The sequence below is a fragment of the Lycorma delicatula genome, chromosome 5 (assembly GCF_047948215.1).
Source record: "Lycorma delicatula isolate Av1 chromosome 5, ASM4794821v1, whole genome shotgun sequence".
Classification (NCBI taxonomy): domain Eukaryota; kingdom Metazoa; phylum Arthropoda; class Insecta; order Hemiptera; family Fulgoridae; genus Lycorma; species Lycorma delicatula.
In genome coordinates, this window is record NC_134459.1 from 88,209,782 (window position 1) to 88,226,219 (window position 16,438).

General features: G+C 31.0%; 2 protein-coding genes across 3 annotated transcripts in view; both read left to right on the plus strand.

Annotated features, from left to right (window-relative positions):
• LOC142325173 (unc-112-related protein-like) overlaps positions 1-16,438 on the plus strand; it is a 327,233-nt gene that overhangs the window by 14,530 nt on the left and 296,265 nt on the right. The gene's annotated exons all lie outside the window — the stretch shown is intronic.
• The window catches only part of LOC142325174 (uncharacterized), a 175,816-nt gene continuing 174,832 nt past the window's right edge, over positions 15,455-16,438 (plus strand). For both annotated transcript variants that reach the window (XM_075366594.1, XM_075366593.1), the window contains exon 1: positions 15,455-15,671. In XM_075366594.1, the coding sequence (XP_075222709.1) occupies positions 15,564-15,671 (108 nt within the window). In that variant the 5' untranslated portion in view covers positions 15,455-15,563. The remainder of the gene's footprint in view (positions 15,672-16,438) is intronic.

The window sequence follows — 16,438 nt, forward strand, 5'->3', positions numbered from 1 at the left end:
GAATTGATTTTCAAGCGAAAATTCGGTTCACAGAAAGTGGAGTTAGAGCCAGAAAACGGGGTTTTTGGGTACATTTTCAGTTTTTTTTTTGTTCTACTGGGCGCAATTTTTAACCGATTTTGATGAAACTTGTTAGAATGGTGTAAACCTACTAGAAATAGAACCCTATTTATTTTCAAGAGAATTGATTTACAGGAACCGGAGTTAGAAGTAAAAAATCTGGATTTTGGGTAGGTTTTCATCTTGTAACTTGAAGGATGACAAGTTAGAAAGTCAAAATTAGATTTTTGAGAGCACCACCAGGTGCCAGCTGGTTTTCCAATGGTCCCAAAACATAAAACGTTTTGCCCAAATCAGATTTTTGCAACATTCTTTCTTTCTTAATTAAAACGCGAAATCCACCTTTCCGACGCACTTATTACGACATTGTCTTTTTTTTCTTTAGGTCATGTATATTTTGGAGTCATCAATGAGTTTTGATTAGTTTGATGCAATTCTTCACTACTTTCTGTTCTGTGCTAATCTTGTAAATTCAATATATTTATTACATCCTACACACACAATTATCTGAATTATATTCTCCAAACTTTATTGTTCCTGTACAGGTTTATCTACTACAAAATCTCTATCACAAAATTAACCAAACCTGGAATCTCGATTCAGCAATCTTGTTCTCGGTACAAAATCTACTTTCTCATTTGTCCCAAGACCTCTTTTCAAATTTTACGATCCACATAATTTTCAGCGTAACTATATTTCAAAGGTCTTTCTTCTTTTCCTTTCGTTCGTGTTTCACTACCATAATGTCTTAAAAATATTTTCAAGATTATTTTTCTAATTCTTAGAATTATATTTATTATTAGCAGATTTCTTTTTTTCATGAGTGATTTTGTTCGTCCTTTGTAATTTTACTACTTAAATAAGAAAATTCACTTCTGCTGTATTATGTTATTCATAACATTTATCTTACTTTTATTTATTTTAAACTGTGTTTATTAATTATAAAACGATTCAGTATTTCTTTTAACTCATCTTTGATTTCTATCAAAATAACAATGTCATCAGCGAATTGTAACATCGTTATTTTCCTCTTTGGGTAGTAACTTCAACCTAAACGTTTTCGTTCATTTCTTCAATAGACAAGTTTTAAAACAACTGGGATAAACTGCAACCGTGTCTCACTATTTTCTGAATAGATTGTAAATAATTCTTTTCTTCCTAAATTAATTCTGTATTTAATTAAATTTTTAATATTTTATTCACATCTACATAATCAAACGTTTTTACTAGATTTACAAATCTATAAAACTAATAAGCGAGGGAATTAATCGGTGCGATTAAATCTCTTTAATCTGTAAGTGGGGCTTTATTCTTTTTAAGCGTAGTTTTTAAATTAATCTGAGTTCCAGAAATGCTGGCTCTCTTGAAATGTTTATCCTTATTTCAAACTTTCCCCGTTCTCACAACACTCTTTACCATGGATGTGGAATTCTATTTCAAATACTACCGATATCACTTTGTTAGCTGTGTAAAATTTATGATCGTGTGATTTTCCCCATATATTATACAGTGATACCTTTTAAAAGGATTTTTTCGTTTAAACATTTTTAGTATATATTTATTAATATAATATCCATTTTTGAAACTGAAATTTTACCTAACAATATATTTACGTAAGGAAGTACAAAGAAAAATTATATATTACAGCCTACGCAGTTTATGAGATCGTTGCCTACTTTCCTGATAACAATTATTTATCTCTCTTTATATCATTCATCAAGATGGCAGTTTGAAAAGGGTGGCTTTTGTGTATATAAATTTATTATTGTTTATTTAGTGTTCGGTCGCGCATCCCGCTCGACACCACTCCCTTTACCATCACTTTTAGGGGTGACTGATGACTCTCTTGTGGGGGGTCGTATTATGAGCAACCATACCGGATATACAGCACCTAATATTAGGTTTAAACATTCGCGTATTATTTAGTACTTAACATCCTTAATTGCGTTATAAGTAATTTCATTGACATCTTGTAGTTATTATTTCTCCTTAGGGACATCAATTTTATATTTTTACCCTCAGTATTAGATGTTTTAGTAATCTAGTAGAATAAAATGATGATTTATTGGTTCCGAATTCAAACAAGTCTTCGGTGGTTTATTTTTCTTGCGTTCTTATGTACATCCATTTTTCAACTAGATTTTTCCATTATTTCGTATTAAATTTTATGAATTTATAACGCAGACAAATGCGAAAGATATTCGATTAACAGTCTTAACATCAATGTTTATTGTTTTATAAAACATTAAAAAAGTAGAATTTTTAATTGTTGATGTTTTTTATTGTTTAAAATTTTAGTTTTTGGACGTTAAAAATTCCTTTCGTTTTAATTTCAATTTTTATAACATTGATACTTTTAACATAAATTTTCAGTATCAGGTCCAAAGAAAGACAGCTCCTGGTTTTTTTATTTATTTTGTAATTTATCATTACGTATATGTTGAAGATGCGAAAACATTAATTAATTTTTCATATGATATGCTGAGATGGAAAAACTACCCGTTAGTCCTTTAACTTTTGGTGAAATATTTCCCTAATACTACCTTTTTTCCTGTTTAGCCTCCGGTAATTACCTTTCAGATAATACTTGAATGAGGATGAATGAAGTTGATATGTATAAGTGTAGGTCTTGTACAGTCTCAGTTCGACCATTTCTGAGATGTGTGGTTAATTGAAACCCCACTACCAAACAACACCGGTATTCAAATCCGTGTAAAAATAACTGACCTTGCTAAGACTTGAACGCTGGAACTCTCCACTTCCACATCAGCTGATTTGGGAAGACGCGTCACCACTAGCCAACCCGGTAGGTTTCTCTAATACTGCCTAGAATGTGTATAACTGTTGACTTAAATTTGTGTAAAACATACTTTATTTGTTTAAAAGCAACATATTTTTTATAGACTAACAAATATGTGTTTGTAACGTATATTTTAATGAAAAAAGGAACTGACAGGTATCTATAAATCTTGGCTTTGGTACCCCTTTAATACTTCTAGGCTTTGTATGTCTGAAATTATGGTAATACTTGAAACAAGCGCTGCGGGTATGATAGACCGATGAACGGTTTTCGGTAGGGTTTTGAGTGTTTGAGCACGCGCGCCCGCCTGCTTCTTGACTTTTTAAAAGAACTATTGTTTTTTATTCGTTCCTCATCTGTTGAAAAAATTTAGATATTTTGAATAGGTTGAATGTTTCGAGTTTTATAGTTTTACAAGTCTATTTATTTTTTCTTATTTGATTTATAAAATAAGGAAAAAAATTGTAAACGCCAATTATATAATAATATTTATATTTAGACTCAACAAAAAAAAAAAAAAAAAAAGGAGCTGTCTTTTGTTTTATTGATTCTTGTGATGTTATTTGCCGAGCATTGAGAGCCAACGCCCAACCTTACCTATCGTAATTTTATCCTTGTAGATTAACTAGCAAATTTCATTGACAGGTTTTTAAAAAATCTTAATCGATTTACCTCATTCAGTTGCTTATGATATTATTTTATGTTCATTTATTTATTTATTTTTACTTTTAGAGGTTTATGCAGCGTTCTACAGTATTCATTTATACTCAATTTTTTTTTTAAACCTCCGGGACCACCGTTAGGTATTGCTTTAGAGGATGAGATGAATGATTTGTAGCGTGTGTGGAAATGCCATGCCTGACCGGGATTCGAACCCGGGACCTCCGGAAGAAAAGCTGAGACACTACCATTCGTGCCACGGAGGCCGGCTAAATGTGATATCTTTTAAAATAGATTTTTAAATGACATTGAAAAAAAACAGTTGTACAGTTAATTGATAGAATCATTTTAATATCCCCTTATTTAGTAACTTATTAGTGTAATTTTATTCATCTGTCAGTTGACGTTAGAATAACTCAAATAGTAAACATTTGAGCTTTTAATAACTTTTCCCTGGGGAATATTAGTTCTTCAGATTACTCTGAATAAACAAAGTTCGTGGCTTTAAAACTTTACGCAAAATTTAAGCTGAATAGATTTGAACAGGTGTAAATTTAAGCTGGATAGGTTTATACCAAAGTAGACAATTTGTAAACCCTATGATGTGGATTTTAAATCTATTTCTAGATCTCATGATAGGTAGGAAAACTTTTTAGATGTGAAACGTATTTCAATACTTATGTAAAACGATGAAATGTTAAAACTTTACCTTTAGAATTTTGTTCTAATTAAATTTCTAAATCCACCATCTTGAGTCCCAACAAAGGAAAAGAAATTTATTCGTAATGTATGAAAAAAAAACGTTTTAATAATTCTGATTTTGTGTGTATGATACTTCATGCTTATTATCGTGAAAAATCTGTAGTCAGGTTGAAATAGAGACTTGGAACCTAGGTTTGTTGAATTGACAAAATCGTAATTTTGTAAGCCTATACTTAAGTTTGTATCCGGCGTAATTCTGTATTGTTTTATAGATGATTAAATTTTATTTAAAATTTTGTTTTCGGAAAAAATTGTTTACGATGATTTAATCTGTATTTATTATTTAATTTCAATAACCGTTGAAATTTTATACCAAATTAATTAATTATAATATTAACGTCTACATTTAATTATAACCCACCTTACAATTCTTTATGAAGGAATAACTGTATAAATACAAACTTAAAAAAATTTTAACGGAATATTTTTTTAATTTTAAATACACCATCAATTTAATTTAGTGTTGAGATAGTTTGAAATTTATAAATGATGTGTAGACACAGAATTAATTCATTAGCAGAATGGTTGTTGCTGCTAAGAACAAGAAAGCATCAGCCGGGAATGTGACGGTGACTGCCATTGCAGCAAGCCGGTGGGTCTGCACAGTGCGGCACCCCCGGTAGGCACGCTATAAGAATCACGGTATGAGGAGGGGGATAGGCAGGTCGCACATTCCTGAGCTGCCTCTGCCTTCCAGGAACTGATTGGCAGACCGGTGTCCTCTGTCCAGTATTCTGCAGCTTCATCCTTTATATTGTTTGTACTCGATTAGCCTCTTGGCCGCCAATATGTTGAATTTTCATAACATTAATTTTTATGTCGTTTTGAAATCAATATCCTGTTACTAAAAGAGACTCTTTTTTGTGGTTTTTAAAACGTTTTTTTACTGATATCTTTAAAATAATTTTATTTATTTTTTGATAAATTATCCTCCGAGTTGTTTTACTGATTATAATATTATGTATATAAATTCTTGATTCATTGAATTTAATTTGTCTGCTTCAAAGAGGTCAATGACTGATATATATAAACAAAGTTAATCTGATCTGTAGTGCATATACATATACTCGGATAGAGTTTGATGTTATACTAAGCCTTGAGTTGGTTACTGTTCTACCGTTCTCTATAATTAATTTTTATCGGGTATTCGATTTTAACTAAGACAGTGGAATAAATTTACTTAACGTATTAAATTATAGTCATAAATTCTCAGTTTAATTCACTAAATTTATCTGATAATTAAAATAAAGGTAAATATACGTCTTGAACAGTAAATTTTACACCATGATTGTGCATATATAGATGAAGCAGATATAGTTTATTTTATAGACAAATGTATTCCACAGTGTGATATTAGTATTACCATCATTTATTTAATTAGTTATACTAGCTATTAGGAGTCTTTCATTTGCAAAGGACTTGCCTTAGAGTACATAACCACACGAGATTATAACTAGTTTTTAATCGCCATAAGGTGGTACAAACTCCGGTACAGAAACTTAGAACCCTACCAAACTAAAAGTTATAAAAAAAAACTTATTTTTTATAACTTATTGTTATTTATATTCATGATTAATCGTGTCGAATTTTAATTTCTATTATTGTTTTTAAATCTAAGTTTTTGTTGTTTTTATTTTTAGTCTGTTTATTTACAGATAATGTGTAAATATGTTCTATTTTTTTTTTGTTAATAAATTATTTTGTCGCTTAAGACATAAAAAATACATTTTTTTTGAAATTCGAAATTATGCTATGATCTACTGTATTGCTCTCTCTTTTTCTGTTTAGCGTCCGGAAACCACCGTAAGCTATTGCTTCAGAGGATGAATGAGGATGATATGTATGAATGTAAATGAAGTGTAGTCTTGTACAGTCTCAGGTCGACTGCTCCTGAGATGTGTGGCTAATTGAAACTTAATCATCAAAGATAGTGGACAGTGTGCATGGACACCCCCTTGGAGGCCCAGGGTTGCAAAATTACCCATGCAGCGTGAGGATCGGCTGCTGCTGCACCTGCACCTGGACACTAGGAGATTTCGGTCTGGGACAGCCCCGTCCGGGAGGCCGGGAGAGTTTCAATTTCGGTGATCGGGCGGGGACTCCTTCCGGAGTTGCTGGGGGGAAATTAAGACCGTAGGCCAGGTGGTGGATCCCTTCGGCGGTTCTCCATTTGAGGCGAGGCACCGTAAAGACCGGAGTCCCGGTAAGGGTACCCCCTACGGGGTGTCCTTATTTGAGGCATGGCAAGAAAAGACTGGGTCCCGGCTGCCTGGGTGGGGGCCTTAGAAACGGCATAGCTGTGCCTGGGGTTATTGCCCAGGGGGTTTGAGGCAATGGCATCCCCGGAGCTGTGTTTATGCTTAAGTGCGGATCCGGTCTTGGGGGGCAGGGCAAAAAATAAAGGAGAAAAAACCAACAAAGGACACCGTTATCCACAATCTAGAACTACTGTATTTCCCCGAATGTAACATTACGAATATTTGAATAAATTTAGTGAAACTGTAAGATTTTCTTTGTAAAACTTTGAAAAACAAGTCTTTAAATGTTGTATTTAACTGAAAAACTGTTATCCATAAACCATTCCTAAGATTTATTAATTTTCTTTTTGCTAATATTTAGCCCCCGGAATCACCGTAAGGTATTACTTCAGAGAATGAATGAGGATGATATGTATGAATGTAAATGAAGTATAGTCTTGTACAGTCTCTGGTCGATTGCTCCTGAGATGTTTGTTTAATTGAAACCTAATCACCAAAGATGGTAGACAGTATGCATGGACACGCCCCTGGAGGCCCACGGTTGCAATATTACCCATGCGGCTTGAGGATCGGCTGCTGCTGCACCTGCACCTGGACACTAGGAAATTTCGGTCTGGGACAGTCCCATTTATTTAAAAATAGGTAATTCGGTACAATTTAGAAACAAAATTTTCTGAATTATTTTTTCTCAGAACTTTATTGTGCAGTACTGTAAGTGATGCTACAAATAAAACCCAAAACATTTTCTGTTGTGACGCAAAAAGTTTTTTAATTACTCTGCTTAGAAAGAACCGGCTGTTAAAAAAAGAGTGGTGATTTCTAAATCAGTTAGTTCAGGTCGAGTTACCGACAAGGGTTCAACTGGTTTAAGCGATTTATAATTTAAGTTTTCTTAGCTTTCTCGTTAAAGTATTTGTGTAAATGTATCTCTGAAAATTGTAATTTGTTTATCTGTAGAGTTATTAACCGAGCTAATCGAACTTGCTAAATCTTAAAAATTATCTAATATGCTAAAACAATTTTGTTAATTCCTTTCCGTCTATATTACAATTAAGAAAACAGAATGACAACTACTTGGAATATATTTATTAATTATTTCAGTTATTACAGATTGAACCAAATGTCAGTTAATCTTTTTTGTGATGAGAAATAAATTTCATAATGTATTACATTCCCAAGCCTGTCCGGATTTTGAATCCGCAATCTTCTGGTTGATAGGCCGTCACGTTATCTTTTCGCCACGGATTTTGTCTTCTTCATAATGAAAAAAAAGAAAACGAACGCTTTTATAGTCGTTTAACTGTGAAATGAAGGAAACCATTTACATTTTATTCATGTACTGTATGAGTGAAACTATTATACGTTTCTAAATTTATTTTTTATTACATATTTGTTTCGTAAATCTGCTATCTTTTATATAAATTTTCTAAAATTCCTTTTATGGTGAATAATATTTTATGTTTACTAGACAGCTATTTAATAAGATGGATTAAATCAGGTCGTGAAGAGAAAAAAACAATATTTATCGCATACATTTCAACAGATCAAGCGGCTATATTCATAAATGAAAGAGTTAAACTTTCACATTTATTTTTTTTATGGTTCACTATCTATATTTTAATTTCTTTTATTTGTCGTTATTATTATTATTATGATGTGTGTATCTACAACTGATATAATATTTATTAAATTCAAACTCATTTGTATGATCATTTATTAATTTAAAATATTAAATTAATGAGCGATATCACTTTTTTTTATATATAAGAAAATAATAATGTAAGAAATATATTGATATCGATTTATTCCATCGATTTTCCGGGATCGGTCAGTTAATTTAACGTTAAAGAAATGATGAAGAGTATACGCTTGAAGATAAGTTGTCAAATTAGTTGCCCGTCGATGTCCTTGAGGCGGCCTCTAATGGTTAACGGACTACTTTAGCTGGGCAGGTCACGACTGTCTCACCCGTCTTGGCTACACGAACCCTCGGTTAAAAAATAAAATAAATAATTTCACGATGGTATTAAATTTATGCACAGATAATTATAAAAAAAGTTAATCTTCATTATTATATTGAAATAATAACAAACAAAAATTTTAATATCTTATTTAAATAAACTTTATTTATTAAACAAGCTGTTAAATTCGTGGTAAACATTATCGCCGAGTAGTTGTTCTATAATGCTGCAAGATCGAGGTAGAAACCTATTAAAAAGTATAATTACTTCATTTGTACTCGAAAGCCAGTGTTACTGGTGTAACAACTTTGAATTTTTTTGTTCCAGACCTGTTTTTCTGTTGTTCAGACACAAAGCAAAGTAATAAAAAAAGTTCGATAAAAGTTATGTACCTACAATTATGGTTATTGTAAATTCCGAATCTGAATATTACAAACCTTCCCTGGTTTTTGAAAAGTTTTTTACCAAGTCATTTTAATCAATAAAAAATGTATAGACCAATTCGTATTCAAAGTAACATGGTATTCAGAAAAAAAGAGATCTGCCCAGCATTTTCTTAAAAAAAAAAAAAATAAATAAAAAAATAAACTCTGGAATCCTTGATCAAACCAATACTTAATACTAAATAATGAATAAAAACAAGTGATTATATAATTCAGAGAAATAGTTAATTATATTAAATTCAATAATAGTGGTGGGAATACGTGATGATTATAAATGAATAAATTATACAAAATATGCCAACAATTTTGAAGATATTTCTTAAAAGATAATGGAGTAGTATTTGTTATTTAATGTCACTCCCAGTCTTTTTTTGCGTGTAAAACATACAGGTAGCACTAATAATAGTCTCGTTTTCTGAAAGTAATGATGATCATTGAACGACCAGCCCTTGTGATGAACAGAGGAAAATGTATATTTAAAATGCTTTGAAAATGCGTAATTAATTGAAGAAAAAATAATTGAGAAGCTTGAGGAAGAGGAGGTAAAGAAGATTTTTGAGGAGGACGTCGCAAGAGGTCTGAGTAAACAAGATAAGGTAGAAAATGTAGAAGAAGAATGGGAGAATGTTAAAAAGGAAATTCTTAAATCAGCAGAAGCAAACTTAGGCGGAATAAAGAGAACTGGTAGAAAACCTTGGGTTTCAGACGATATATTGCAGCTGATGGATGAACGTAGAAAATATAAGAATGCTAGTGATGAAGAAAGTAAAAGGAACTATCGACAATTAAGAAATGCTATAAACAGGAAGTGCAAACTAGCGAAAGAAGAGTGGATTAAAGAAAAGTGTTCAGAAGTGGAAAGAGAAATGAACATTGGTAAAATAGACGGAGCATACAGGAAAGTTAAGGAAAATTTTGGGGTACATAAATTAAAATCTAATAATGTGTTAAACATAGATGGTACACCAATATATGATACGAAAGGTAAAGTCGATAGATGGGTGGAATATATTGAAGAGTTATACGGAGGAAATGAATTAGAAAATGGTGTTATAGAGGAAGAAGAGGAAGTTGAGGAGGATGAAATGGGAGAAACAATACTGAGATCTGAATTTAAGAGAGCATTAAAAGATTTAAATGGCAGAAAGGCTCCTGGAATAGACGGAATACCTGTAGAATTACTGCGCAGTGCAGGTGAGGAAGCGATTGATAGATTATACAAACTGGTGTGCAATATTTATGAAAAAGGGGAATTTCCGTCAGACTTCAAAAAAAGTGTTATAGTCATGATACCAAAGAAAGCAGGGGCAGATAAATGTAAAGAATACAGAACAATTAGTTTAACTAGTGATGCATAAAAAATCTTAACTAGAATTCTATACAGAAGAATTGAGAGGAGAGTGTAAGAAGTGTTAGGAGAAGACCAATTTGGTTTCAGAAAAAGTATAGGGACAAGCGAAGCAATTTTAGGCCTCAGATTAATCGTAGAAGGAAGATTAAAGAAAAACAAACCAACATACTTGGTGTTTATAGACCTAGAAAAGGCATTCGATAACGTAGACTGGAATAAAATTTTAGCATTTAAAAAAAATTAGGGTTCAAATAAAGATATAGAAGAACAATTGCTAACATGTACAGGAACCAAACAGCAACAGTAATAATTGAAGAACATAAGAAAGAAGCCGTAATAAGAAAGGGAGTCCGACAAGGATGTTCCCTATCCCCGTTACTTTTTAATCTTTACATGGAACTCGCAGTTAATGATGTTAAAGAACAATTTAGATTCGGAGTAACAGTACAAGGTGAAAAGATAAAGATGCTACGATTTGGTGATGATATAGTAATTCTAGCCGACAGTAAAAAGAATTTAGAAGAAACAATGAATGGCATAGATGAAGTCCTACGCAAGAACTACCGCATGAAAATAAACAAGTACAAAATAAAAGTAATGAAATGTATTAGAAATACAAAGATGGACCAATGAATGTGAAAATAGGAGGAGAAAAGATTATGGAGGTAGAAGAATTTTGTTATTTGGGAAGTAGAATTACTAAAGATGGACGAAGCAGGAGCGATATAAAATGCCGAATAGCACAAGCGAAACGAGCCTTCAGTCAGAAATATAATTTGTTTACATCAAAAATTAATTTAAATGTCAGGAAAACATTTTTGTAAGTATATGTTTGGAGTGTCGCTTTATATGGAAGTGAAGCTTGGACAATCGGAGTATCTGAGAAGAAAAGATTAGAAGCTTTTGAAATGTGGTGCTATAGGAGAATGTTAAAAATCAGATGGGTGGATAAAGTGACAAATGAAGAGGTATTGCGGCAAATAGATGAAGAAAGAAGCATTTGGAAAAATATAGTTAAAAGAAGAGACAGACTTATAGGCCACATACTAAGGCATCCTGGAATAGTCGCTTTAATATTGGAAGGACAGGTAGAAGAGAAAAATTGTGTAGGCAGGCCACGTTTGGAATATGTAAAACAAATTGTTAGGGATGTAGGATGTAGAGGGTATACTGAAATGAAACGACTAGCACTAGATAGGGAATCTTGGAGAGCTGCATCAAACCATTCAAATGACTGAAGACAAAAAAAAGGTGATTTAAAGTGCGACACTGAACACACACACACACACACACACACACACACACACACACACACGTACACACACGTACACACACGTACATACGAACATCCAGAAAATTTCCATCCGGTGTTATAGTTTTTTGGATTCCTTAGGTGTCAAAATGTTAAGATCCGGTGAAAACCTCATATTCCCAAATTGGACCGATTATAATACTTTCCCTTCTAGTGCTATAGCGCTATCTAGACGGGAAAGTAAAAAAAATTTTAGATGCTTCTTGATAGCACTATGTATAATGCATAAACTTTCAAAAAATCTTTGATGGATATTCAAACCGAAGGAAGATTATTTAAAAAGTGGAGGTTGATTTTTTTTTTTAAATACGTTTTTGAATTATTTATATATATATGCATTAAATAAATTGGTTATAAATATATGTATTGGATAATAAATAGCCGATATATATATTGGTTAATAAATAGGTAACAAATTTGTTTTAATAAAGTTTTTTTCTAAAATACCTGTGAAGAACATTGAAATTGTTTTTTTCGCGATATCCCTCCACGCTCTTAACGAATTTTGAAAAATAAATATGATCAATGTTCCATGTACAGAAATATATGTGCTAAACTTGAAGAAAATCGGTTCGGTCAATCCTGATATATAAGGCCAGAAGCAGTGCGACACACATACGTACGCACATACATGTGTTTTTTTTTCTAGTTAAACTAGTTGGGACCCTAAATAAAAATTTTCAAAAAACCGATTTCCCGTTTCACTATACTTTCGCGGTTAATGTAGTTTTTCCAGCTGTATTTACCGGGAAAGTAAAGTTTCTTCCTAATCTTTATGTGATACTCAATACATTTCCTTCAATAGAAATATTACTTATACGTTTTACAGCGAACAATATTTAATTTCAGCTTAAGACCTAAATAATATAATTGCTATAGTAACAATAGTAAAGACGTAATTTGTCTAAATATCAGCTTGTTTTGATATTGGGACGCTCACTTATCAGACAGTATCTGATACAGAGTAATCAGTACTGCGACTGCGCACTGCGTTCAGCCTGCCTGCTGCGTCACCGCGGACATGTTACAACAGGCACGAAACGTTAGCTATGCGATGGCAGTTCGTTTATTGTACGTTTAGAGCTTCTTTTAGCCGTATATGTATAAAAAAAATAATAAATTCGTTGTAACTAAATAATATTTTTTAGTAATTTTTATGATTGTTTAATTGTGTTTTGTTTGAGTTTCTGGGTTAATATGAAAAAAATTAATCATTTGGAGTATTTAATGTTAAGGTCAGCGTTAAGTGTTTGTAATAATAATAATAATTTAAAACTACAGTTACTTATTTTGTTTAATATTAAGAATCTGTTTGCTTAGTCGTTTCGTTACATTATATTAATATATTCACTCTGAACTGATGTAATTTAATCATTCAATACGAACTGGGTTCGAATTTGGAGTAAATATTTCATGCCAGTATAAAGAATTATTAGTATTTGTGATATGTTAAATTTGATTCATTTTATGAATCATACAGTTTTTTTTTGTTTTTTTTTAGTTTTATATTATAAAATTAAAATAGTTTATTTATAAAAATTGAGATTATTTGTAAAAATATTTGACAAATATTAAATGGATTTGGATCCCAATATTTGAAGAGTAATTATTAGTTTTTTAAACTGTTAATACACTTACTTTAATAAAACGAATTGAGTAGTTGATTCTCGAAATGACATTGTTGATGAAAATATAAGCATGAACTTTTATAGTTTATAAAAAAATCGATACCCCACACCACTATGTTAGTAATTTTCAGTGCGAACCCCAAATGGGGTTTTTTAGGGTCCGGCCGGTAGGTGGGAGTTAGAGCCCCCATTTTGTGAAGGCAAATTTTTGGGCACAACGAGAAGTCAATAGAAAAAACTGCATCTCTTGTACTGCCTTCTATAACTCTTCAAAATTAAAACCATTTGTAGGGGTGGGGCTGAAATTTAGCAAAACCTTTTTTTTTTTACAAAAGTTGTTTATTAATATTCACAAAATTATCCAAAAAAATGTAACCTTAATTATGTAAAATCTGGAGAGATTTCGTTTTCCTCCCTGTATCCCCCATTCCATGACTTTTTGGATTTGGAAAATTTAATAGAATCAATGCCCCTTTTATAGAAATATAGCCAAGTTTGGTGAAAATCGGTCGAGTAGTTCTAGAGATTTAAGGTGATTTACACGCCAACAAACACGTACATCTTGTCGCGGAAATTTCGATCCAATTTTTCGGTGTTCTGGGGACTTTGGGGGTCAATTCGTCAAGATTCGTCAAGATCACCATACTTTCCCTTCTATATTGCTATAGCTTCGCTGTAGTTGCGTAGACGGGAAAGTAAAAAAAAAATTTCAGCTTCTGATCATTTTTATTATCTGCAATATTTCCTAACATAGACATTTTACTTAAATTGCAAAAAATTAAAAAAAAAAGTTTAAAATTTTCATTTTAACAAATTTTTTATTTAACGAATTTAATATAAAAAACATACTTTTGTAAGAAATTTTTTTTTTTAATCCATGAATATAAACCAGTCGGGTTTTTTCCACGGTCGTCTGTTTTTTCGTGAATTAATGTTGGCTATATTGTATTGAATTTTCCAATTATACTGATATATTTAAATCTTCTTTGTTAAGGACCCAAAGAGAAAATATTTAAAATGTTTATCCTGATATTGTATAGTGACGTCTAAAGTTTACAGTGGTATGAAATTGCTTTCCTATAAGTTTTTTAGATTTTTTATAGTGTTAGATTAAACCTTTCTTTTTTTTGGTATAAGTGTTTTATAGTTATAAAGTATATTAAAAAGTAATAATGCTTTTTGCATAGTTAACTAATCTTTACGTATCTTCGTTTTACTGATAATTAGTGAAGTATTGTGTAAAAAAACTTTGAATTAGAAAAATACTACGTATATTTTAATTCTTACAATTTTTATTAACAAATTTTAAGCTGGCATTAAAAGATCTTATTTTGTGCACACCAGGTGTGTTTTGGATGGCAGCAAGCTGTTGTATTCGTTTATCTAAATAAAAGATACATACTGTATTGGTCGTATGGGCAAACATAGAAGTTCCGGTTAGGCTATATGGCGTAGTATTGTGTGATGTGGCATTATACCGCTATGTTATCTCAGTTGGCTTGACATGAAATTCACTCTTTTATTATGGTATTTCTCTTTGAAATATATCATCTGTTTCACACCTTTCAATCATTTTGATTTTTCTTTTATTCATTACTTATTATTCTTAGAAATGTTTTTGCTCTATTAAAAAAAAAGTATGTTTTTATTAATGACGAAAAAGAATCCAAGGTTACAGAAAATTATGGTCGTCATGAATATAACACTTGTTGTTATTCTCCTTTATAATTATACTAAATTACTGCACAGCTCGCTTACATGGATTAGTTATTGTGTTTTATTTTTTCAGTAATAAATACCAGCCAGTGTTCCAGATCAATGTGCTCCAACAATATACTTATACGTAGGTTGTCGCATCTTTGGGTTAAGCGAGCTTATAAAAGAAATAGTGTTTTTCATATTCAGGAATAATTTAAGATATCGTAACTCCTTTTTTTTTAATTATTCCCCGACATCCAATTAAAAAATTTCAACAATAGTGTTCAGTTTAAGAATCTTTTACACCAGATCTTTTACGTGACCTTTTATATATTTTTTTAGATTTAATTTTTTCTTGTTTTTTTATTTTTTTTATGACGTGCTGGTGCTATAGAGTCGGATAAACAGTTATTTAATCATGTTGATTACTCTTGAAAAAAAATCAACACAGCATTCATGTCATTTCTTTTGAGATTACATTATTGTGATTTCAAAAGATAGACGTATAAAATTAAATGAATTAAACGCTTAACAATTTTCAACTGAGCACGTTAGTACATAAGTTGGCGCTTGACGAAGCATGTCATCTCTTATAATATAACGACAATCTATGTGCATTTTCTTATCAAAATGTCACGTTATACTTGTCAACGATGCATGTATTTATTGTTCTTTATCTGTTTGAGTTCTCCTTTTTTTTGCTGGTTGATTATCTTAACATTTAAGTCACAAACGTTTGTAAGTTAAATTTACATATTTTGTTAATTTTATTGTAGATTTAAATAAGTTAAAAATTACATAATTACTGGTATTTGTACTTTGTTTTTAAATTGGTTTAGGGTTCTAATTTATATTTTTTTTTATGATGTTAAATAATTTCTCAATACGATATGTAAAAAATATATTGATTTTAATCAGGTTATACAAAACATTTAAAAATGTATTAACTGTAATAATAAAAATTTAACATTTGTTGAATGCATTAAATTAATCTATAAACGAAAAACTAAAAAATAAGAAGTTTCTTGTGATCAATTTTGACTGACCCCTCAGGCTACATGTTTTTGAATTATAACTTTGTCTTTTTTTCTCATTCCCTTTGATCTTGTTCAACGTACGATGTAACCTCACCTTACAAAAATCACTCAAAGTAACGTTAAAATGGAAATTACTAAAATTATTTGTGATTAATAACTCCTGTTTTCCTCATTCTTTATTAAAATTTAAAAAATCTATTCACCATATTCAGTAGGATTCACGTGATAAATAAAGTGTGTTGCAATCTTTAATTTTTAACAGGATTAACTTAAACTGAATTTCTAAAAAAAAATCTAGACTACCTGAAAATATGAACCAAAAAAAATATTTTTAATTACCCATAACTTCTCTATTTATGTAGTAGAGAAGTTATCAAGGTTAGATTTTTTCAGGGTAATATAATGAGATATATTTATCGAAATCTACGTATAGTACAGGTAAGTTAAGATTATTAATTAAATTTATAC